The 24,503-nt window shown below is 37.6% G+C and overlaps 1 protein-coding gene across 1 annotated transcript in view; it reads left to right on the forward strand.

Annotated features, from left to right (window-relative positions):
- GLCCI1 (glucocorticoid induced transcript 1) overlaps positions 1-24,503 on the forward strand; it is a 52,298-nt gene that overhangs the window by 23,812 nt on the left and 3,983 nt on the right. The window contains exons 3-6 of the mRNA XM_010561472.1: positions 2,029-2,115; positions 10,244-10,360; positions 13,447-13,599; positions 20,485-20,695. Of these exons, the coding sequence (XP_010559774.1) occupies positions 2,029-2,115; positions 10,244-10,360; positions 13,447-13,599; positions 20,485-20,695 (568 nt within the window). The remainder of the gene's footprint in view (positions 1-2,028; positions 2,116-10,243; positions 10,361-13,446; positions 13,600-20,484; positions 20,696-24,503) is intronic.

The raw sequence follows: 24,503 nt of genomic DNA on the forward strand, positions 1-24,503 counted from the left end.
CCCCCCCCCCCCCCCCCCCCCCGTTTTCTGTAGTTCTTTAGAAATCTGCAAGCCACTTCAGTGTTTAAAAAATATTTAAAAGCAATACAATGTCTTTCACACAAATTTCAGGGAGGTGGTAAGTACCCAGTCTGCAAGAACAAGTAATTATTTAGAACATGGCTCCGCTAAAATGCAGAGCGAGTATATGCACACACAGGTAGCACATGTGTGGTAGAAGCTCTGGTTTGGGTGATGAGATGGGTTGCCTGGCTGAGGGACTCCCATGTTTTTCTCATAGTTTTAAATAGCTGTTTTCACTCTTGATATTTTTTTTTTTTTTCATAACCACATTATCTTCTGGCTTCTTCCCCAGACCCACACAAAGAGAGTCATATAATAAATACACAGAACCCTAACCTTTATAAAGACTTGTTTTTTCTTTCCTGGGAACATGCAGCAAAAACTTTGTTACTGATTTTTTCCATTTTGCTTTCTGATCATCCACGCAGCTTGCTGGGCCTTTGGTGGAAGTATTCCTCGTGGTGTAAAAATAATGGAGAAAAAAACCCACCAAAAAATATGGAAAGTGCAGGGCTAGCGGAAAGCACAAGTGGGATATGTAGGCCTGTGCACACAAAATTACTTAGCACTTTAAATATTAACACTGAGGAGTTAGGTGCTGGGCTGTAGGACGTGAAATACTATGGCAGCGCAGTGATTATGAAGGCATAGCCTGTGCTCTGAAACTACAGTTCAGTGCTTAATGGTACCAGGCCTGGCCTGGCATGCTTGGCTTGAGTGGCCTGGCCTCAGAGGTCTGCTTCCACCTCCCTTGGCAGGGCAGCAAGGGTGAGGAGCTCCAGATGCTGGTTTTGTGGTGGTCTCCAAGGCGATGCCCAGTCTCTTTCCTGAGCAGAACAGTGTCTGCTATGTGTGTGGGTACTACAGAAGTTTCTAGACCCAAGAGAGGAGGCAAGAGCAAGGAAAGCTGTGGAGGAGCAAGGTTTCCATGCATGAGAAGGAAGTCCGGCAGGGAGGTGGATCCCAGATCCTACCTGTCCTGCTGGGTTGGGGTCCCATCTGCCTTGGAGAAGTATTGGCAGTGTTCCCCTCCCTGAAAAACCTCACTGCGAAATTCTCATTGTTTTCAGTGGTGTAGTTTTATTTCTTGTGGCGTTATTGTGGAAGATTCAGCTAATACTAGTAGGAATTGTTGGGGAAAAAAAGCCTTTTCTCAAATTTATATATGTGCCTATAGCTCTGAGTTTTATATGGTTCATATCCCAAACTCTCCCTGGATTTTAGATGTCCCCATTGCTCCTCTGGCACCCGTTGACTCCCTTGTTCAGAAGTGCTGGTGGATACCCTCAGTTTTCATAATAGTCTAGTGGTGAATAAGGACAGGAGTTGGGAGATCTGGCTTCCAGACCCTTCTCAATCTTTGGGGTTTAACTTTATAGCTCCTACATCCAAGGACGGTCCCCAAACTTCTGGGCTTGCAGACAAGTCTGGAAAAGGCCTGCCCTTCACTGTTCTGCTCATGTAGGTCGGTGCCAAAAATAATAAAAGGTGTATCAAACTCTGTATCAAGTCAGAGTTAGCAAGAAGGAATTGATTACATGGCCCAATGATTAAGACAGGTGGGAGAAGTGAATCCTGGCTTTTGGTGTCTGAGTTTGTGTATTTTTTTTTAATCTTGTGGTTTTCTAAACTGTCCACTGAGTGAAAACTAAAAATGGATGTCAAAGCGCAGATGGGAGTAGCCAGGTAAGGCTTTTTTTGTGATTGTCAGGCCTCTGATTCCTTCTTCAGTAATGTGCGTTGTCTCATCCTTTGTAAATGCAAGTTTACAAAGCCTTAGTTTTCTACATTGTTTTCTTATTTATTGAGATTATTACTGCTGCATGTCAGATTCTGAAATTTGTTTTTCATGTATAATGCCTGAACTCTGACACTGCAGAAGGAGTAAAGCATTAATTTGTGCCGTAAGTTTTTCTTACCTGGAGAATTCAGTACAGTACATTTTTTTTTTTTTTTTCCCTCTAGACACCTAGCTGTTGGGCTGAAGAAGGAGCAGAAAAGAGATCACATCAGCGCTCAGCATCATGGGGAAGTGCTGATCAACTAAAAGAGGTGAGAAGTTTTGCACAATGGAGCCTTTCAAGTTTTGATATGCCCAAGGTATTTTTTAATCCCTATCTGGAGTCCAGGAAACTGCACCCTTTCCCTCCCCTCTGTTGCTTTTGAAACAGGTTTTACCCCCAACGTAACAGTTGTTTCAAGAGTGGTGGTTACTTCATGCCTATTGGATTTCCTCCCTGCCTACTACACAGTGTTGGCTGGGAACGAGTAGCCCGAGTGAGTTCTGAGGAACCAGCTGCTTGTTGCTTACTGATTTTTCTGTTCAGAGTTACCTTAACTAGCTTTCTGTTCTTTAACGCTGCTCTCCTGAAAGAGACAAAGTGTAAGTCAGTATCATATTCTTGTTTAGAAATTTCATTCAAGTTTTAGGGTGGAGATAGAGAAGACATCACTTTCACAAATGGAAAAGGAGGGTAAGTGTTGATACAGTAATGGTGTGATTACTTGAAATGCTCTTGAATCATATGTATTTTGCTGTAAACTACAATTGCAACTAGAAAGAACCCACCAAAAATGAGGTGGATTTGCATCTTGAGAAAGTGATGCGAAGTTTTTGTTCCAGTAAACTCTGTTCTGTCCAGAGTTCATGTAACTCCAGCTCTGTCCAGTACCTAATAACTGGCCTGCAGTCAGCCTCATGCCCCTGTCAGGAAGGGTGCAGCCTCTTTTCAAGAGCTACACCTTTCTTTTTAGGAAGTGAATCTTACAGTGTATTCTCATGGGGTGGGACTTTTCCCTGATACTCTTGGCTTTTTGCATCCTCTCTCCTGGCTCCCTTTTTAATAGAACATTCAAAAATTAGAAGAAATGTGTAGGTTATCTGAGGAGGTGATGTTACTGGCAGTATATAGCCCTCTTCCAGAGAGCCATTGATAGGAAGAATAGTTGTCAAAAGGAGTGATGTAAGTTTAATTACTTGAATTTTAAAATCAGATTTGACAAATATGGAATAATCTTGCATTCCAGTGGTGACAGTAGCCTCATTTTTAAAGATGAGGACCTGGACCAAAGAGAGGTCAGTCCAGTGAGGGTTGTCTGTTCCCATCTCCTTGAGTACCTGTTATGAAACCCATCACAACTGATTTATTAGTACGTGGGCCTTCAGTTGCCTGGGTGACTTCATCTGCAGCTGTGAGGAAGCACTCGGAATCACAGATTAAGTGCCCAGAAATTAGTGCAGAAGGATTTTTGTGTCTGAAAAGTTTTGGCTTAAACATTACCCACCAGCACAAAGGAATTGTAGCAGAGGCAGGAAAAGCATCTGTATTGCCAGAATAACGCTTGCTTGCTTTTACTGAGAGACCATCCTTCATCTTCTGGCAGTTCCCTATCAAGTTCTGCAACAAGCAGCTTTACCACAGGGCTGTGACTGTCAGTGATAGTGAAACCTGCAGCATGTAAGCAAGTCTCTGCCATTTGATAACAGTGATCCATTGTGCTAGGTTGCCATCCTCTTTATGGACTGACCACAAGAGAAAGATAAGAAACATGTGGCCAATGGGTTTCATGGTTTCTTTCTGATAGAACACAGTAATGGAAAAAATGAAGTCTGTGGAAGGGAATTGTTTCTATCCAAATTTTGCAATGGTTGTTCACCCCAAAACTTGCCCTTGTCTTTTCTAGCTTATAGTTCTTCCCCTTCCTCTGTTTTCCTTTCTTCAGCTTCTCAGACCAGTTTTCTTGCCTTTTCTAGTTCGGTGGGTTCATAGTCCCAGTGTCACTCTGCATGCGTTATCCAGCAAGTTCTTGTCTATCTTCCCTTACTTGGGCTCTTGCTCAGTTACCTTCCAGCTCCTTGTCTGGTCTGTCTCCATTGTTTGGTTTCTATTTTATCCCTTTCTTTTTCCTTTCCCTCACCTGTAAGTCCTTGTTCCAGCTTCTCTGTCTGGCTACTTAATGCCTGCGTGGTGGGTGTTAAGAGTTTGTTCAATACCATCAGTACAGTTTCTTTGTGCCACAGTAATCTGCAGTTTCTGGAAGGAGAAATTCCCTGTGGCAGTTCTATTCAATTGTAAAGCCCACTAGAGACAGAACTACTAGCAAATGTAGCTGCCAGTTCCAAATATCTTTCTTGAACACGTGCAAATTGCAATTTTTGCTAAAGCTTTGCCAAATGTAAAGACTTTTCCAAGGGAATAGAGGGGCACATTCCCAGCATAAAGGACCCCCAGACCAATGTTCGGCTTTTTCTTCCAAAGCATTGGACAACAGAGCTTCCCAGGTAAAAAGCTACGGTAATGTGTTTTAGCACATAAAATGATAACACGATTTCCACCTCCCTTTCATTTTAATCTCATTCTTAAAACAACTCTAATTCTTGTACTGAAATCTCTGATGGGAAGGGGATAGGAGAGCTGAACGTTGCATGATAGACTTCAAAGAAAATTTGACAAAGCTATAGGCAGCTGAAAGCAAGAGCTTAAGTAATGGAAATAAAAGTACTGCCTCTCCTGGGCAACTGCATTTGGTATGAGTAACATAGGTAACAGTGGTTCTGATCAGCATTTTGAATTGTTTCCCATAGCATTTGACAGCAAACAAGTAGATAGCTGTTTACAGTTTCCTTGGCTTGTCTTAGCAGTTTAGAGTCATGTTTTCTTGTTCCAGCAATTAATGGAATGATTTCTAGTGTGTATTTTTAATTATGATGGTACTGTAAACTAGCCAAATACTTGTATGCATAGTTTTAATTGGTTTTGGTAAAAGAAGATTGAATGTGCTTTCAAGTTTAAAAAAATTGCTTTTTCCTTGGCTAGTTTGAGAACTATTACAATTAAATGCATTTATTTAACACAACTGGGAGCTCTTTTTAAAAGACTGACATTTAAAAAAAACTAAAAAAGAGTGTATAGACTTAAGGTCTCAAGCAAGCAAATGAATTCTGTACTACCACATTAAAAAAAATTCTCACTTTGTGTAGTTGAAAATTATTTTGCCCTTGAATTGAAATAGATGGGTGTCAGGATTGAATCTGTCTAGCAGTGAAATAGGCAGTGCTTGTTTTCTTGTAGTGTGTCTGTTAAAAAATTTAAAACTCCCCAGATCTCAATATGAACTTTGTAATGATAGAGTGTACCTTTTTTATCACCTCCTAATAAAAATTACTACTTTTTTTTTTTTTATTCTGAAGGGTTCTACTTGTTTTTATGAAGTCTTGAATATAACTTGTAAGATAATGCCAGACTGCTTTAACATTATTTTAATAGATACATGTCTTGACTGGGAGATAAAGATTGCTGTCAGTCTTTGTATTTGGACACAAACCAGGTAGTGGTTTGAACCACTGGTATTTTTTCCCCTTTCAACCTGGGAATAGTTAGTTTGAAATTCTGTTGAAGTTGAGTAGTGACAATTTTATTTATAGCTTACCCTGAACTGGATTTTACTTAAAATTGGAAAAACCCAGGATTTAAAACAAATAGTTTTCAGTTTGTGTAGGCTTTTACAGACATATTTCAGACAGCTGATTTTTCACTTCCCTTAAGCACCTCCGTATGCTGTATCTGTTACACTGACACCAGCAACCCTCTATTGGAAGGTCCCTTTTGCTCTAACAGAGTACTTGAAAAGGACTTTGGAATAAAAGAGAATCAAATATGAGAGCTCGCACTTTTTATGTGCTTTCGTATACCAATCGAAAGATTGTATTCAAAGGTTTAAGGTGAATTTCAAATGCTTGTTTTGCTCTTTGACCTACTAGTTAACTTGTTTCTTAACAAATGGTTCATGAATGAGTTAGAGCTTGCTCTCATTAATAAGGAGTCTGTGGCTTGTTCAGCAATAGGAAGTTATCATCTTGTGTAGCCTGATATACAGCCTATTGACTGGTAAATATTAATGAGCATTTAGACAAATGGTGAGATGTAACATGTTCTTTCATATTAGTAGTCTGCATCTAGGTCTCTTCAAATGAAAAATGATCAGGATACTCCGATTATTTCAGTGTTGTAAAGAACTGACCTAATGTGCTTATTTCTCAGGTTGGTGCTATTAGTTATATTAGACTGCATGCAGATTACAGGTGGTATAGACAAGATTCATATTTATTTCAAGTACACTTTTGGCTGTAAAAATACTCAGCAAAAAATACATTTATAGGGTTTTTTCTTAACTTCTTGTTTGTTTAATAATCTTTGATGGTCATCTTATAGTTGGCTGTATGACAGTAAACCATCAAGGCTGAACTGCACGTTTGTGTTCTAGATATGATGTGCTGATCTTTGTGTTTTCTTGGGGTTTTTTTGTTGGTGGTGGTTTTTTTATAAATGACTTTAAAGTACGTGAAGAAAAGAGTCTTCCTGATACATCAACAATATTGCAGGGAACAGTCACTGGAAGAGGAAAGGCTGAAAACTTCACTAATTTTTTTGAAATGTTCACAGATATGCTTTGTGTTCCCCCCTGCCATACAGTCATGTGAGAGTACTTGCCAAATGTGAATTAAAATATATACTTTGAAATTTATTCCTGTATGTGTTTACACCTTGTAAAGTAGCAAAATAATTTTGAATAATTGTATCTGAACATTGGAAGTAGGATTCAGATTACGTTTATTCCTTGAGGAATTCCTTGATTTTTTTCTTTAGTTTTTTTATTTTCAGCTCTATCTTTTCAGAAAATACCTGTGTTGTATAATGAGAACTTTCTGCCCATCTTCAAGCTGGGTAGACAGGAGAGCGTTTGAATTGGTATACTAAAATCATTGTCACATTTTATGGATCTAAGTGCACATATGTGCAATGCTAAGGCTTTAATGTCTTCAACAACTGAATGCTTTAAAGGATACACATTAGATGTTTTTGTGACGATTTACATGTATTCCTTAATATGGTTGTGTATGCCCCATTCACCTTCATGCTCAGTATTTGGGCATGTGAGGGAAATGTCCCAAACCTTTTCTGTTTTTAGCTGCCCTGTTAAAATGGAGTGTTTTGCTACTGCATGTTTTTTCTCCAGCATAGCACATTATTCCTTTTCTTCCTCATCTTCCTAACTGAAATATCTGTATTGCTGCCCTGAATGGAGTTCAATATCAGTGTATTTACACCAGTGTAATGGCTGGATTTTCAAGTACATGTTTTCCTGATACCAATCGCTTGGTGCTATTTTCTTTGCACAGCAAATTCCCTAGTTCATGTTAGTTGCATCAGTTGAGTGCCCAAGAGACAGGATCTGCTGCCTCTTTGAGATACTTGGTAAAACAAGTGCCATCAAGACATATGTTTCAGAGTCCTTCCTCACTACACAAATTAGATCCTAGGATGCGTGTACCTCATACCTGTCCACAGCTCATTTGGTTATGTTTGATGCTTTGATTGTGCTTCTTTGCTGCTTAGGAAGAAGATGAAGATAAACTTCTAGGAAGCTAGCACAGATACCTCCTGTTCATAGTAGCGGCTTTATTTGAGTTTGAGATGGAAAATAATTGGCAATGAAAAGATAGTCTTGTAGAAGAAAAGAAGCTATTGGGATTTCAGGATTAGCTTTAGCAAGTGGTAGATTCACTGTGGAGTCCCCTTAGTGAAGACATGGAACATCATTTAGTTTGGAGGTTTCTTCTGTCCATGTACTCAGTGCCACTGCCTGATTAGTGTGACTGCTCTGAAGCCAGATTGTCTGTGCTGGCAAGCCTCTGTCTCCCATGTCTGGAGGATGAGTAAGAAGTGGCAGATTCCTTTCTATATGCACATCCTTAGTTTTGTTTTGTTGTTTTTTTTTTTTTTTTTTTTTTTTTCTTTTTTTTGTCTGATGGTAACTACCACATCATGGAAAACTAGGGTCCTTCAAATTTAGGGCTAAGGACAGATGATCTGAGAAGGCATATCTATTTCTTCACTGCATTGCATGTTTGGCTTAAGTGATCATACCAGCTCCAGATACACAGTCAGATTCTTCAACAAGTTTTCATCTTTCTCTTTCTCCCCATTGACCCAAGAAGCCTTTTCTTTCTGTTACTGTCAAGAACATACTGACTGCCAAAATATACATACTCTTGAGGTAGCTGAGAGAACCTCAGATTCTAGGGGTCCATGATTCCTTTCAGGGTATGAGAGCTTCAAGGTTTTGGTCAGCCTAGAGACATACCAGCCTATCGACACTCTCCCATTTAATGCTTTCACTGTCCATATTTTACAGTGAGAGGCTGTGTTCTCAAAGATTTGCAAGCTGTTTGTGACAGAAATCAGTCAGCCAGATCTTTGAGGTGGAATTAGCATGCTCCTGAGGAAAGCTCAGAAAGCCAGATTTCATTTAAATAAAAAAACCCAGGTATTTAACTTTGGAACTAGGAGGAAGCACACAGCATCAAGGAGAGGCAGCAGAAATGAAAGATTTATATACAGTAGTCTCCCTGTTTTCTGATTATTCTTGTAGCCAGCCATCTCAGTCCACAGCTGTCTTCTGATCTGGGTGTTGTTTTTTCTGTTCTGTTTTTAAGTTTTTAAAGGGGAAGATGAAGATTATTTGCCTGTTTTCCCCATTCTCCAACATTCTGATGCAAGACATAAATCTTTGTAGATGTATGTATACTGACGAGACTGGTTACCTGCTTGCTTTTTCATCTCTCTATGGAGCTAGGTTTCCTAATTGCCATTACTCCTACAGGGAAAATGTGGAAGTTCTGGACAATTTTTTTTTTGTAGACATGAAGTATCTCTTCAGACTCCGTCAAAGTTTCTTCCAGCGTGGTGCCTGACTTGCACCTTTCATCAAGAGATTAGTCTCCCAGTTCTCTAAATCTAGCTCATCTGTATTAGAAACTCAGTCATATTAGGGCTCTGTCTGTCTTGATGTATTCTACACACAGACCCTTTTGGAAGTCTGAACTGTTTGTTGTTGAAAGATCAAAGTATTCAGCCATTTCTGAGTAGCAGTTCTCTGAATGTGGGTAACAAGCTGTGGCAAGACTTGATACGAAGCCTTAAAGGTGGATCCTTCTTTTGTGAGTGATACCAGAAACATCACAAAGAAAAGTCCACAGCCTGGAGCAAACCTGCATCCAAATCTCTTCACTAAGCAGTGTCATCTCTGGTACTGTGAAGAGTGATGTGAAGTGATTCTCTACCACAGAGTTGCTTTGCAAGAATGCTAGTGATATATTTAGCTACTTGGAGTTAACCACAGAGTGCGTGTACTTGTAAGCTGTCACTCAGAAGGAGAGGTTACTTTCTGATGGACTGATGAAGTTCTTTGAAATATGAATTTCATGTGCATTCACTTCTCCTTACTTGCCCTTCAGGTTTTTAAAAATTTTATCTCTAGCTGAGTTAAAAATGAAATGGGGCCGTGCATGCTTTGCCGTATATGCCAGTGCGCTGAGCATGAGCCCAAAGGAAAAAATTATCCAGTTTTAAGAAGTGTCTGTACCTGTTGTGTGAATTTGCACATAGTCTAAACTTCTGAGATAATGCTTATAGATGTAAATACTCTCTTTCATGTACAAATTATCCAGGAGGAATAAGGAATCCCAAAATGAAATTCTTTGGTTTCTTGTTAAGGAGCAGGTTAAATGCATAATGGCTTTAGTTGCATTTGACCTTTAAAATATGTAACTTTTGATTAGACATCTTTGCAGCAGACAGCAGAAAAGATAATTCTGTCTGCCCGAAGAAACCTGTGATAATTTAGCCTGCAGGGAAATGCTATTAAATAAGTTCTCAAAGATGAGCAATGCATATTGATTGCCAGTTGTTTGTGAAGGCTCTTTGCTTTTATGATGAATTATCACTGGAAAACTTTGGTTCGATTTAAGATCAAATAAATTAAACTGTAGGCTTCATAGTCCTCAGTTTAAACAGTTTTAGGCCAGAAATTGCTATGAACTGTCATTCTGACTACTTTTGTTTGCATCAGTTATTACAGTGCTTGTTTGTAAATGAGGAAGTTTAGTAATTAAACTAAGCCTGCTGTCATATTCAGGTTGGTGAATAGGGCAGATACTTTGAAGAAAGTAATAAATAGAAAGAAGCTTTAATGCTCATGCTTCAAGGGAAGGCAATCCCATATGCTTGTAAAATCCTCCAAAAAGGACTTAAAATGTCTGTGATTCACTTTATACGTGAATATTTGAGCAGTTATCCATTCGATAACTCACTATCACGTCACCTGAACTTCTTTCCAGCAGATTGCCAAACTGAGACAGCAGCTTCAGCGCAGTAAGCAAAGTAGTCGTCACAGTAAAGAGAAAGAACGTCAGTCACCTCTCCATGGCAACCATATAGCAATCAGTCAGACTCAGGTAAGTAGATAGTTGCTTATATTAACAGCCTCCTACCTTATCAGGGTTGGGTGAATAGCCTGCTGTTTCTTCCTGTCTGTCTTGTTTTTTTCTTCTGTGGTATGCTAAAATGCTTAACAACCTGATACCATTGCATCTTCACTGAAATTTATCTGATAGTTGTCATATAATAGAATAAAGAAGGTTGCAGCAGGATAGTAACTAAAATATATTAAGATGCTGTAAAAATTCTGAGCATGGCCAGCTAAGACTGTGATTACAGGAATACATACTTGCTTCCAAGACTAATTTCTGTGGTACACTTTCAAAAGTCTCTGCTCCTCTGGAAGGTATTTGCTTGTCAGTTTCACAACCCAATTTCATCTGAGCTGGTTAAAAAAACCATAAAAATAGAAAATAAAGAAAGTACCAAGGGTAAGTAGTCTGGATTGGCAGCCAAACAATAGATCAGTCTTTGAGCAGCAAGCAGAACACTTAACTGGCTTGTTACGAACAGACTTGTAATTCACCTTGCCATGTATTCATCAGTAAAAGACAGCAATGCTGTATCACCAGAACTTTGAGAGAAAATCTCATTTCCTTGTCCCATTTTAAGAATCTTTCTACCTTTGCTTATTAGTCAGTTCTGGCCAGAGAGGCAATTTCCACATCACATTGAGGAAAACAATATTGTGGTGTTTACTTTCTAAAAAGAAAGTGATAGTTCACCTTGAATTTAAACTCAACTGAAATCAAGATGATGCTTGCCGCAGTACCCCATCCCTCGTGACTGGTGACTAGAGGATCTGTCATGCTACAGGATGAAAGTCTCTTTCTTCATGGTTTTGTCTAGGGCATACCTACTGGTTGTTATGGTAGTCCAGAATCATTGTCAGTACAGGATCCTGTCTTCTAGCATGAGAGTTTGTGGTTGCAATGGCTATGTTACAGTGCAGTCATTAACAGTATATTTTGAGAGTTTCCATCATACTAAATGGAAGAATTGCTACAATCACCAGCTTGTTCTTGTTCCAGACACTGTGACTTACTGTAAAACCTCAGTTGGACATAATCTTAAGGATGCAAGATATTACGTCCAGTTTATGTTGATGACCATTCTTATGTTCTATACCAATGGGCATTGTGATGACAGGATGTCTGTCCAACCATTGGTCTATGCATTTGGTATCCTCCTCTCTGAGAGGTTAAGCTCAGGCTCCTAGTCTGACAGCTTCTGTTTTCTGTTGTCTTATTACTTACCTATTTTTCAAACTGATGTGTGAGTTTAGACAAATTCTCATATATCTGATCTTTTTAACATTAGCCTGGCTAAGACAATTTTTGTTTTCAGGTCATTTTCCTATTTCACAAAGTTAGAAAAAATTGCCCGTGCTCTGAGTATATCTATATTTCTCCTGTTATAAAGATGCTGACACATATGAAGAATAGCTTCGGACAAATTACCTGGCCAAATTACCTGACCATGAACCAGGTTCTCAGCAGGGTGCAATGGAGGATGCCCCATGCAGTGTCTGCTTTAGCCATTAAAAACTGCCAGCGAAATTGTAACCTAATTATGAGTTCTAAAGCTCAGGCAACGATCAGTCAATGACTTCGTGAACCTTAAGCCACTTGTAGAAAGGAGTTAATCATGTCTCATTTGACAGTGCAGACATTTGAGTCCTGATTAAATTTCACCTTGGATCTTTAACTTGGACCCCATGTTACTAACAGGCCACTATTTGAACTCCTGAAATGTTGGTTCTGTCATTGTATTTCCTGACTACCTTTTTAAATAGCTAGTGTTTTAGAAAGAAGAGGTTGAGCCATGGCTGATCCTTTATGTTCCTTCTTCTGTTTGGATAAAATCTTGTGGTTAAAACCTAATCTTGTGATAAAGACATACAGGAAATTGATGTTCTTCCTGAAACTTTTATGTCTCTATAACAAAGGGTCCCACTACATTTTGCATAGAAAAGGGTTTGCTTTCCATCTCAAAGCAAGCTGTTGCAGGTACCTGTGCCACTATTTATAGTTACAGTTAGCATGACACAGACTGAAATCCACCTGGGACATATGCTTTGAAGGAACATTCTTCAGTACTTGGAGCTCACTTTGTCATGGCTTGTTCAACTTTTTGATTTTTCAAGAAGGTGTTCTCTGACAAGGCCAATGAAGTTTTTGGTTCTGGCACCATTGTGAGAAGCCATCCTGCAGGCAGTGTGTTTTGTCAGAGAACGCCTCCACACAAGTGACACGTACCTTTGGAGCTGCACATTGTGCAAGGTTCATTGGGCAAGAACTCGAAAAAAAATATTTTACATTTTTTCTTAAGCATCCTGTGATTCTATGAACAAGAGGAGAACATATATTGGGAATTTGAACATTGTTCATGGCTGTCAGCATAGGTGCATCTGTGCTGTGCAGCTGCTGCCAAGGTAAAGCTTTTGAGGTTGACTGCGCAAGATGCATGTGCACTCTTGTGAATGTTCCTGTTGGTAACAGACCTTCACTCCAGCAGGTTTTTCTGAAAACTATACTTGTATTTATTTACGTGCTTGATTCTTAAACTCAAAATGATTTCTTTTAAGACCTTTGACGTAAAGTTCTGAAAAGCTATAAGCTAGTGAAATTAAAGGTTCAGAACGAATGCTTTATTTTTCATTCACTAAAACCGACCAACAGAGAATAAAAGTGCATTAAGTGAATATTTCAGTTGAGTGGTTAAGCTTTAGGAATATTACAAAATGCCTTTTGGATCCCAGTTAAACCATCAGCATCAGCACCCCGTGTACTCCCCATCCCCTTACTGCATATTCTGTAGTCTATACATCTGGAAAGTACCTATACCTGCCTACTTACTGATAAGTGAAGTAGTAGAATGCTTTTATTATAGAACACTTCTGTGAGTTAAGTAGAGGTGATTTTAGTGGCTTTTGATTTATGCAAGCATTTCTTTTTATTTAAATTTGCTAAGTAAAGATGGTGGTCTAGGTGGCAAAATTAATACACAGCTTCTTACTTTCTAGGGTTTTTTAGTACTGTTCTCAGACTTCTGTCTTTATTCCATTTTCCAACTTCAAATCATGTTGCTCTCTACCTTCTAGGCCTCTATTTCCAGATCAGTCCCTATGCCACTGTCTAACATTTCAGTGCCAAAATCAACTGTTTCACGTGTGCCGTGTAATGTAGAAGGAATAAGCCCTGAACTGGAAAAAGTATTCATTAAGGAAAACAGTGGAAAAGAAGAAGTATCCAAGGTAAGCTTATATTAATGTGTTCATGGTTGTTTTTTCTTTGTAATCTATAAACTCATGGGAAACCTTCCTCGTGAGAAACCTTCCTTGTGGCTGAAATTACAAATAATTTTCTTCAAAGAACTGTTTGTTTGAAAATTTTGTTTCAGTGTTTTAGGGTGGTGTTTGTTGGGGTTGGTTTTTTTGTTTGTTTTAAAGGGCTTCTGGCCAAACATACTTTGTCTAGAATGCCCTTTCTGTAGAGAACTTGAAAGTTTTTGTGCGAAATGCAAGTGCTTGAAAATTGAGATACATCAGGCTACAGTAGTAAGTAATTAGAGCCCAGGAGATTAATTTATTTGCTTCATTTTGCATTCTTTTTCTTAGGCAAGACTTACGTTTCCTGTGCTATGCTCTGCTTTTTGGTTTTAATGCTTTTCTTCCATAAACTGAATGGAAGACCGTTTTACTTCCATGAAACCACTGTGTTCTGTCATGGGAGATCTCCGTATGGAAATACTGACAAACGGGGCAGCTTTACTTATGTGGGAGAACTGGAGCATTGGAATTGTCATTGAGGAGCACTGGAGTCCTCAGATGACACTTAAAATGTGAAATACTTGGTTTACAGCCAGTTTCCTAAATAGCCAATGAAAATTTTCTGCTGTGGAATAAACTACTCTGTTTTTTCTAATCTGCTCTAAGATGTAGGTTCTTTTCTTGTGAATGGTCATGTAATAGCAATTCAATGTACAAGTCAAGCTATAAAACTTTAGTCAGGGGTTTAAGATTCCAAAACCTGATATTGGTAGTTGTTCATTTCAGCAGTAAACTTAAAAAGTTTTGGAATAGTCTTGGCTTCTCCAGAGACTTAGTTGTGAGGACAGAGCAGTCTTAAGAATGAAATACTGTAGTAGTAGAAGTTGTATGCTAAGTTTGCTTCCCTAAGGCTGTCTCAACCCTTTAGAAGGGGTGTGTGTTATAACAGGGGAACAAGGAAAAAACCAAACATGCAGAACGAAACAGAAGGCCCAAATCAGTAAACCTTGTTGCACCACCTCGAAGAGAGTATAAAAAGGTACATATTGCAGTGCCACCATTGATATTGCTATGACTAGGGTTGTAATCTCCTATGGTTAGAGGACATTTAATTTATTTATCAGACAAATCATCTTCACAAATGTCCTTGGGCTTTAACAGCTTATTACTTGGGATGCAGAAGTTGGTCTCCTAAGTTACTGAATGTACTGGCTCTGATCCAGCAAAACAGTTAAGCACATACTTAAGTGCATTGTTGGATTGGGGCCAGAGGTGCTCAGCAGTTTACACAACCAAGGCAATAGTGAACCCTTCCTCCAAACATCTAGCTGGGGAGAGTCTTCGGACACAAAAGAAAGTCATAAATTAGACATTGCCCTTGAAGTCAAGTCCATCTTTGTGGGCACAGGGTTGTTTCTTGCTATGTAACTGTTAATTTCTGTGAAGTCTGGTCTAGTGGGACCTAAAGTGGGACTCCTAGTACTGTCTTTGAGCTTACTAGATCTCATAGCTTACTTATGGAAGATCATAACAACAGTAATTTACTCAATCTTACTGCTGGTGAACTGTACCCTAATACAACAATTTAGCTTCTTTTTAGCCTGGGGGAGTTGGGGCAGTTAGGTTAAGGGTTAGGAATTACTGAACAAAAGATAAACCATAGGAAACCAAACTTCATTAGTTTCACTGCTAGTGAAACAATTTGTTTTTCTTTCACTTTTCTGCCATTCTTTCTTGCTGTAACATTCTGTATTTTTAGAAAGTATTTTAAAATAGTGGTCAAAGGTAGTTGGTTGCTTTGGGTGATGTGTGAAGGATAAATTACTCTATAGACTTGCTTGTAAGATTGGTGTGCATCTAGATTTTCAGCTGGTTTCTTTTAACCTGTTTCCACATTTACTTCACAGTTTTAACAGTGCATGTTCAAACCTTAATTTTCATATGAATCAATCTATCCAGCTGCATAAAACACTTGGTGCCCAATTGTGAAACTATTCATTTGCCAGGAAAGATTTGGGGAATAACGTACAACCTACTGACAACACTGAGAAGGAATACTACTTTTATTTTGGGTGCAGCTCACTATGTAATTAAAAAAAAAAAAAATTTTTTTTTCCAAATTTAGGTTCTACATTAGTAGCTTTCTGTTTTCTTCCATTTCATTTCAATAACCATGTTTGGGCTGTCCCAGGTAAGATAAAATGCATTTTAGTTTTGTTAACTTTTAAAATCTTAGTCTAGTGTTCTTGAATTCTTTTCTATTAGTCTCTCATCTCTTCAGTATAAACTTGGGATTTTTTTTTTTAACAAACTACTTCTTAATTCATATATTGAAATCAGACTACGTGATATATAGGACAAAAATAAGCTTAAGGTTAAAGCAGTTTTATGGATAGTTTTATGGATATTACTTGAATTGCTTTTTAAATTTGGGTCCCAGTTAAAATGGGTAACCAGTGAAACTTTCCTCCCAGTTTCATACTTCCTTGCTTAGTCTTCAGATACAGAAATCAATTTAAATTATTTTTTAGACTTGTTTTTTGGTTTTGTAGGGTATGATGTTACATACTTTCTGTTTTCCCTTTTGCTGACTTGAATTTTTGTTATCCTACTTCTTAAAAAATATATATAAATTGATTTGGAATACGTCTTCTGTCTTCTCTCATGCTGACTTAGTTCTGTTAGTTTTTTGAAACGCTATTCTTTGCTTTTTTAAATAATATTTTAATGATAGTAGAAATTGTACTTGTGAAATACAGTTACTTATAAAAGTAAAAATAATTACTGTAGACGTAAGTCTTGTTATTTTTGCGTTTCACAAAGATAGTTGATGATGCAGTGATGTCATTATGTCACTGACTTAATAATCTAGTTGAACATAACTCTTAGAGGGGTTGCATTGTAAGTGGTCAAAACATTCCAAATATTTCATTCTTTTTAGTTTAGCCATGTATGTGTATATTTTTTCAGGTCATTCATCTTGCTTGCTTAGATGAAGGTGTTCTCTTTTTTTCTTTCGTAGAACTAAGTTAAAGTTGGCTTTTTTGAGTCACTTCTTAATCACCTCTTTTTCCTCAGATTTATTAATAAACTTTAATTCATTTTCTAATGCATTTATTCAAAGATCCTGGATATATTTTCCTTCCTGTTTTATAACTTGTTGACTAGCTTTTCAGGAAGTTGTGATGGTGTGTCTCTGTTCCCACTATAACTTGTAAGAGGGAATCAGCTTTTTGTGAAGTTGTGACAGGCTTCTGTTCTTTGTTCCACTGTGACTTCACAACACAAATGTTGGAGACTTTGGTACAATAAGATGATGGACTTATTGTAGGGAGTGGGGGGTAAGAATTCTTGCAGAATACATTCTGAAAGTAATGAAAAGTGCCTTGTAGCAGGACATGGACATGTTCATGGGCCTTCTGTTAAGGAAAAAATATTACTGTAGCTATCTTTCAAGTATACCATAAGTCATTAGAAGTGAAGCAATTTTGATGGACTATCAAACAATATAAGTAAAATGATTAAAGTGTTTCTTCTTTGATTTCTAATGCTTCTGGAAGTAGATAGCACGATGGTTTTAAGTACCTATCAGAAAACTTAATCCTGTAATAAATTTGCACAGATGCAGGTGATCCTTACTTAAATCTTCATATCCTTCATCTGAAAAGTCTGTTTTTTTCCAAGTGTTCCTTCTCAGGACACTTTATGGTTTTTTGCACTTGTACCTTATCTAATGCATTGATGACTTCATTGATGATAGAAGGAAGAAACACTTTCCTATGTCTGCCTTTGTGTTCCAGTCTAGAGAACAGTTTTAAAATCAAAAGCATGGAATGCTTTGCTCTCAAGATGTTGCCTCCCAAATAGATGTAAGGCTTGTGAAGAACACATTATTTTTAAGGCTTCTATTGGTATATTCTACCATAGTAGCATTCCTGATGATACTAAGTAGGGTGGTAGTGGTTTTTTTCCAACAAAAAGATTGATACTGAAAACAATGTGGTGAATTTTAACAGTGTATTGAGAAATGCTTGCTGTTGTCAAATTAAGCATTTCCCTACCTTTGCAGGGAGATGAGGGTAGTATGTAACTGTGTCCAAGAACATGCTGTCCTATAGGGGTTGGCAGGTGTCCCGTCAAAATGCATTTGGCATAAGGTTAGTACATGACTGGATACTCTTGGAGAAAAAAAACCAAACAACAACAAACAACCCCCAAACCCAGCATATAGAATGCAGTAATTTCTAGTTGGTTCCCATGCGTTGAGGATTACGAAAACTAATAGCAGCTGTACCAAATTAGTTACCTTATTTCTTATGTTGTAACGTTGTGAGGACTTCAGTTTTTAGAATAGTTTAGGCATGGCTCATGGAAAGTAACTTCTACAATACTTGTTTATGTTGATCAGGTTTAATACATACAAAAAATTGAATACTTTCTGTTGATATTTTCATGAAGTTTTTTGCACTTGTCAAAACTTGGATTCAATAGTAAGGAAAAGATAAATACAGAAGCACAGTAATCTGAAATATTTGCTGCATTTTCTATGCCTTAAAAGTTATTTTACTTGGAAAGAGTGGTAAATATTGAACTTTTTCTACTTGTGTGTATATTTAGAGGCACGTCTAAAAATATGGAAAACTTTTTGTACTTCAGATTTTAATTCAGTGGAGGTTGAAATACATGATTTGGGATATACTACATAAGACTACATTACATTGTTCCTCCAGATCTGGAAGAAGATCTGTGTTATCCTGAAGTCTTTAATTATGTGATTACTTACTGTTTTTTTCCCTCCCTGGAATCCTTGCTTTACCTGTAACGTACAGCATAGTATATGCACTTAACAAGTAGCTGTTTGGTGTTCTTGTTTTCTCCTCATTAGATATGTGTCCTAATGCTCACTATTAAACCTTGCTTTGAAGTCAGAAATCTGAATTTCTTCCTGGGTTTTTGCTTCTATATAATAGGAGAGTGTCTGAAATTTTGTTCTTTTTATCACACCTGTGTGAGAAGAAAGATGATATTATATACACTTTATGGATGGAGAAATACAAATCCATCAGGTTTCTATAATGTGATTCTTCAGGTAACTCAGGATACTGCATGCCATTTTAGGAGTTTAAAGTGTAGCTCCCATAGTCTCCTCCTGCATCTGTGAACATTGAAGACCTTTGCAAATCAGTCCTATGTGACTAAGCATCCAGAAAAGATATCATAAAAGAGAGAGGTTGGTTCAAATGACTTCCTGGCATCTTATAGAATTTTTGTGGCAGAGATGGAAAATAAAAATGCTGTTCTGTGTGGCAGTTATTTTTTTGGTTATGTTAATTGTGAGACTGTTTTCTTTCTACAGCTTCAGTCTTGTTTTCTACCTCTCTTCTGTCTGTGTAACAAATGATATAATTCTTCAGGTCTATCTTGTGCATTGAATGAGTCATGGCCTGTTGGGGGTGATGGGAATAGCAACATGTAGTCATGTTGTAACACATAGGCAATGTGAACTGAGCTGTTGGAACAGACCACACAGCTGTGTCCAAATTTTTCAGCATTTGATGTAGCAACTGTAATGTTCTCTTTATAGTGTGTTTCTTTGCTCTTAATTGAAATGTGAAATGGTATTAACTGGAAGGCTCATAAGAAGAAATGGATCTTCCTGTTCTGCCATGTCTGCCTTTTTGTATAATATGTGGTGGTTTTCTGGATAGACTATTGCTGAAAAGGAGAGAATGCGATACTCGGTGAATAGGTTTTATGTCCTCATTGCTAGCAAAAGTGTTGGGTTGAATTTTAGACTCTGGAACAAGCTGTTACAGTTTTGGAATATATGAAGAAGAAGGCGGCAATCAAATAAAAATGTTCACTTGAAGTGAGAAGGAAAAAGACATTATTTTTTTGTAGCTAGAACATTTAAGCTGTTCTCTATGGATTGAATACAGTCCTCACTGAAGTGAGGATAAAAAATGGTATTTAAATCTTGCAGGCATTTTTTTCCCCTTCACTTTTAAGCAAAACTGTAATCCTCATTTGATTTCTTACATTTAAAGCAGTGCTGTCTTTATGATAAAACTAATTTTCCACTGGGAAGGACAAGTAAGTAGAGCGTGCCAGTCTACTACTATGAACATGTCTACGCAGTATATTGCAGAACGGAATGCAAGATCACTCTGGCCAGTGCCAACTAGGCTGATAGGAGCAGGCAGTGCTTACTAGCTTTAGTTCAAGACAAAGCTTGTGAACCTTGTATAAGCCTGTGCATCATCTACTTAGTTGCCATTTTGTCAGAGGTCACCTATAGAAGTGAAGGATGGAATGTAGAGGTATGCTAGAAAATTACAACTTACTGGCAAAAACTTGGATGGTTTCAGTTATAATTGTAATTCAGTTGGTGTTACGGCAATAGTATGCCATTGTATTTGACGTTTTCTACTTTCCCTTTTATCCAAATGTGATCTCTGTCAGGGTACTTGTTTTACTTTCATAGTAACAGTTACCTTTATTGAAAATTGTATTACTAAGTATAATTAGGGACCTATTTGTTGGGGAGGTTTGCTTTTTTAAACTATCATTAAGAAATGTAAAAATGTAATGCTAACATGTGTTGAAGTGCATTCTGGTGTTAACTTTGCGTTAAAAGGATATAGTTGGCTTGGAACATCTGCACATTGTCCCACCATTCAGAGTAATTAATGTATGTTGTGTCCATTACACATTGCAATATTTTCTTGTGTAAAATTGGTTCTTTCAAAAGTGGCTTGTTTGCTGTTCTTAAGGCCTCACCTCATTACTTCGGTTATGAGTGCTACAGGCTGACACTGCTTAGGAGTTTGATCTTTTCTCTGTAACCTGAATTGCTTGTTTCTCTTGCAGCCTTTGGATATCCCTGATGGTCGAAGGGCCCCATTACCTGCTCACTATCGTAGTAGTAGTACACGAAGCATTGACACTCAGACTCCGTCTGTCCAGGAGCGCAGCAGCAGCTGCAGCAGTCATTCACCATGTGTCTCTCCCTTTTGCCCTCCTGAATCTCAGGATGGGAGTCCTTGCTCAACAGAAGATTTACTCTATGACCGTGATAAAGGTGAGAGTAGAATGGCCCACCTTTACCTATGGGAGGCATGTGATGTCCTGCTTTTACAACTACCTTCATTTTACTCATTACATCAGTTTTTGTTTTTGTTCGATGGTTGTGGAGGGATTGAGGATTTATCTTAAAATTGGTTTTGTTTGTTTACATATCTTTTTCCCTCTTGTTTGTGAAACTTCACAAACATCTTCCATAAATACGTCAGAGGAGCACAGCAAACAGTCTTAACTATTTATGAAGATTCTAACGTGAAGAATTCAGACTGTAACATGTTTATGTTTAAAAAAGGTTTCCATAAGGTTTGTGGTAGGCTATATATTCTTCATGGGTGATCAAAATGGTGATGATGAAGTTTTGGACTGCTTTTAAAAGTACTCTGCTTCTGAACCCTTATATTCCACTTGAAGTTACTTGGTGAGGAGCTCAGTAACAATCTGATGGAGAGTAATTACTTGTCTGTGTACATTTCATAACAACCCAAACTTTCTGAATAATTTATGTGTTTATATGTCAATATCCTGCATTTTTTTCAAAGTCTGTAAAATGTCATTTGGTTTTGTAGAGGGAGTAAACGGGAGTTTCAGTAATTAAGAGTTACTGACAGAACATGTAGTATGAAAATATAGGCACCAGTGTAAAAAGACTGGTTTTGGACGATTGTTTACTAATGAAATTATTCTTGGGCTTCTGGTCAGCTAGCTGGAAACATGGACTTTAGTTTGGAGGGATGCAGGGTTTGGGTAAAATATGCAAGCTGAGAGTAGTAAGTTTCACAGAGGAAATGAAAACTTTTCAGATTTAGCATAGATTTACTAATGAGCTAAAGATAGCAGTATTTTGAGGTTATAAGTAAGGTTAACCTTTTTCTGTATATATTCTCTATTTAATAATTCTTAAAGTAATTTGGGAATAAGATTGGGGAAGGCAGCAGGAGAAATACTAGCTTTTCGTGGTTTCTGAAAAGTATTGCTTTCCCATCTTGGATTTATAAGGAAGTAGTGGAAAACAAATCCACTTGACCAAATCCTAAATTCGGGCTGTGTGTGTGCACGTATGTAAGTTAACAACATCAAAGTAAAAGTCTTAACTCAACATGATAGTTGGCCATGCTCCAAAAATAACAGAGATATTAGCCCGCCCCTTCTCTTGCTTATAGTATGCATGCGAATTGTAATGTGTTGTCAAGACTGAATCACTATAGACACATCCACTAAAGTATTAGCACACAAGGAAATGTCTTGACAGGTAGATTTGTTCATATGTGCCCTGATAACAAATACAAGTTAAAAAGCAAGGAAATGAAAAGAATAATTCCTTCTGCAGTTAGTACTCAGTTAACACAGTAATTGGAATTTTCAGTGGTACTTTATTGACAGTAGCAAGTGAAGACAGTTTGAGATGGTGCATCTAACCTTCTTAATGCTTTTCAAGGGTTTTTATCTCCTGTCTTGGATTTTTTGAACAGCAAATTAGAATAAAATTTATTGCTGAATTTCACAATGAGTAGTTACATATTGGTGGATTTTGGTTTTAAGACTGGCTTTAATGCTAGGTTTGGGAGTCTACAAAAAGGCTGCTTTAGTAGTAGCGTATAGGTAGGTGACGGTGATAAACAGCCAGCTTTGTAAAGTGAATATAGTGGCATTTTTTAATTAATTAAAGTACTTAATACTGTGCTTATGAAAGATAGAAGCTGGAACTGCTCATCACAACTTTGTTCTAGTTAGAAACTACAAAAGCGTGTAGCAGTTTTCCAAGAGAAAGTAATTTGTTCAGAGGTTGTAAAAGTACAGTCAGAAAGGTACCTTTTACTCTCAGATCATTAAGACCCCACAGGCCAGTTGTTCTGAATAAGATGTTATCTTCAAAATAGTTAAATTACCAATAAATTAGGGATATAGGTAGAAATTATAAGGGAGTAGCAAGTTTTGAGAGACAGTTTAATATTGTTGTGGCTGTTAACTGCTTTATAAAAGAAAATTCACGAAGTTTTTCACACCTTCATTTTAAAGGTTTTTGTGATGCTAGAATAAAACTTGTGAGTTTGCTTTGAGGCCTGTTAAGTTTTGAAAAATGCATTGTATAGCCAAATGTAGACATTTTAAACTCAAGATATTCTTCTGTTGCTTTTCTCAAGTTGAGGTTTTATTTTCCTCTCTATGGGGAATAACTTGGCTTTACCATTAAAAAATATAATTACCAGCTTTATGAATGCTCCTGAGTGTGTTGCTGAATAGGAAAGGAAGGTTAGTAGTTTGACTGAGACATGAGCAGTGAGAGGAGCCAGCACTCTGTACAGACACAGCGCTGCTTTACATTTCTAAAGCATCTTTTATTTCTTGTGCAAAGCTGTGCTTTGGCCTGAGGCCCTCACAGCTGCTCTTTGGACTGTATCAGCTGTTTGGTTTACATTTCTGCAAGAAGCTGCTAAATCTATTGAATTTTTCAAAAGAAAGTGAAAGCTAAGTTTCAGAAAAGGCCCACAATACTGCTCCGAAGAGAGCAGTGATACTAAATGGTATTGATTAGAGCAGAGAAGGAAGGGTGGGAGAGAAGGTATTTTAATGGCATCTGGCTTTATGATTCTGTTTTCAAGTATCAGCCTATTGCAAGGTAAGTGATTGCCTTGCTGCATTAAAGCTACAGGTTTCACTAGATCTGTTTTATGATAACTCTGGTCCATGAGACTATAATTCAGGGTTTTACATAGCAGTTGTGACAGAGGTAAAGTTCAAAGGCATCCTAAGGTATAAGCAGATGAGATTTGGGGATTTTGTACAAAAATAGATAGTATAACCTGTTTCTCAGGGATTTTCATTAGGTGCTTTTGTGTAGCATTGTGTATTCCCACTGTTGCTAGCAGGCTGATACAAGCAACATGTTCATGAAGATGAACTGAAGATACTTTTTAACTTCTGGGCATCTGATTCATAGTTCTTAAAATGAAAAGTGTATGTAAAGTCTTTGGATAATCTTAAGAAACAAAGGTATTTTTGAACCTATCTAAACAAATCCCAAGGCTCACTGGCAAAATTTCTTATTTCCCTTAAGTTTTGTTACTCAAAAAATTATTTTACAGATTCTTTTTTAGTTTGCCTCCTTTGTTGCTCTAATAGATGCAAGCTGAAATTTGTGGTATGAAGTCTTCTGGTTAAAATAGTATTTTTAGTGTTTAATCACAACCTTAAACATTTTCTAGATACCAGAATATATCCATTTTGAATATTTATGTTTAGAAATTCTGTGTAATAAGGCTCCATATTGTCTGCTATGTGGTTATGGTAACAAAACTTGCTTTAAAGGTTACATCTGTTAATCTTCAATCATTGTCATCTTAATGAAATTTGATTAGTTGACTGAAATACGCCAGCAAAGCACACCCTACTGGTGGAAGCGTGGAAGATGCAGACATGTCCTCTGACATGAAGGCTCATACATTGCAGCCTCTGAGACAGTAAAAAGATGTGTTAATAGCACAGTTTGAGAATACACATTTGCAGTGTCATTAAGGACTAATAAGGTGACAGTTTAGCACTTAAGAGCTTACAGAATACACAAGTGGAAACTGGCTTAAGCTGTAAGTTCCACCTCTTGCCACTTTAACTCATGGCCTATTTTCCCAGTACCCTTCCATTCTCACATTGCTGCTGTATGTGTAGAACCAACACCAAGCTTGTATATGTGAGCCTCCTAATAACCACATGTATTTTTCAAATAGTAGTGTGGTGTGCGTTTGGTCAAAATGAAAAGCTAACAACTTAGTAAACTTTAAAAATCAGGGAGGGTAAAGGCAGGAACAGAT

Source organism: Haliaeetus leucocephalus, unplaced genomic scaffold, assembly GCF_000737465.1.
Source record: "Haliaeetus leucocephalus isolate CR32 unplaced genomic scaffold, Haliaeetus_leucocephalus-4.0 Scaffold146, whole genome shotgun sequence".
Taxonomy (NCBI): Eukaryota; Metazoa; Chordata; class Aves; order Accipitriformes; family Accipitridae; genus Haliaeetus; species Haliaeetus leucocephalus.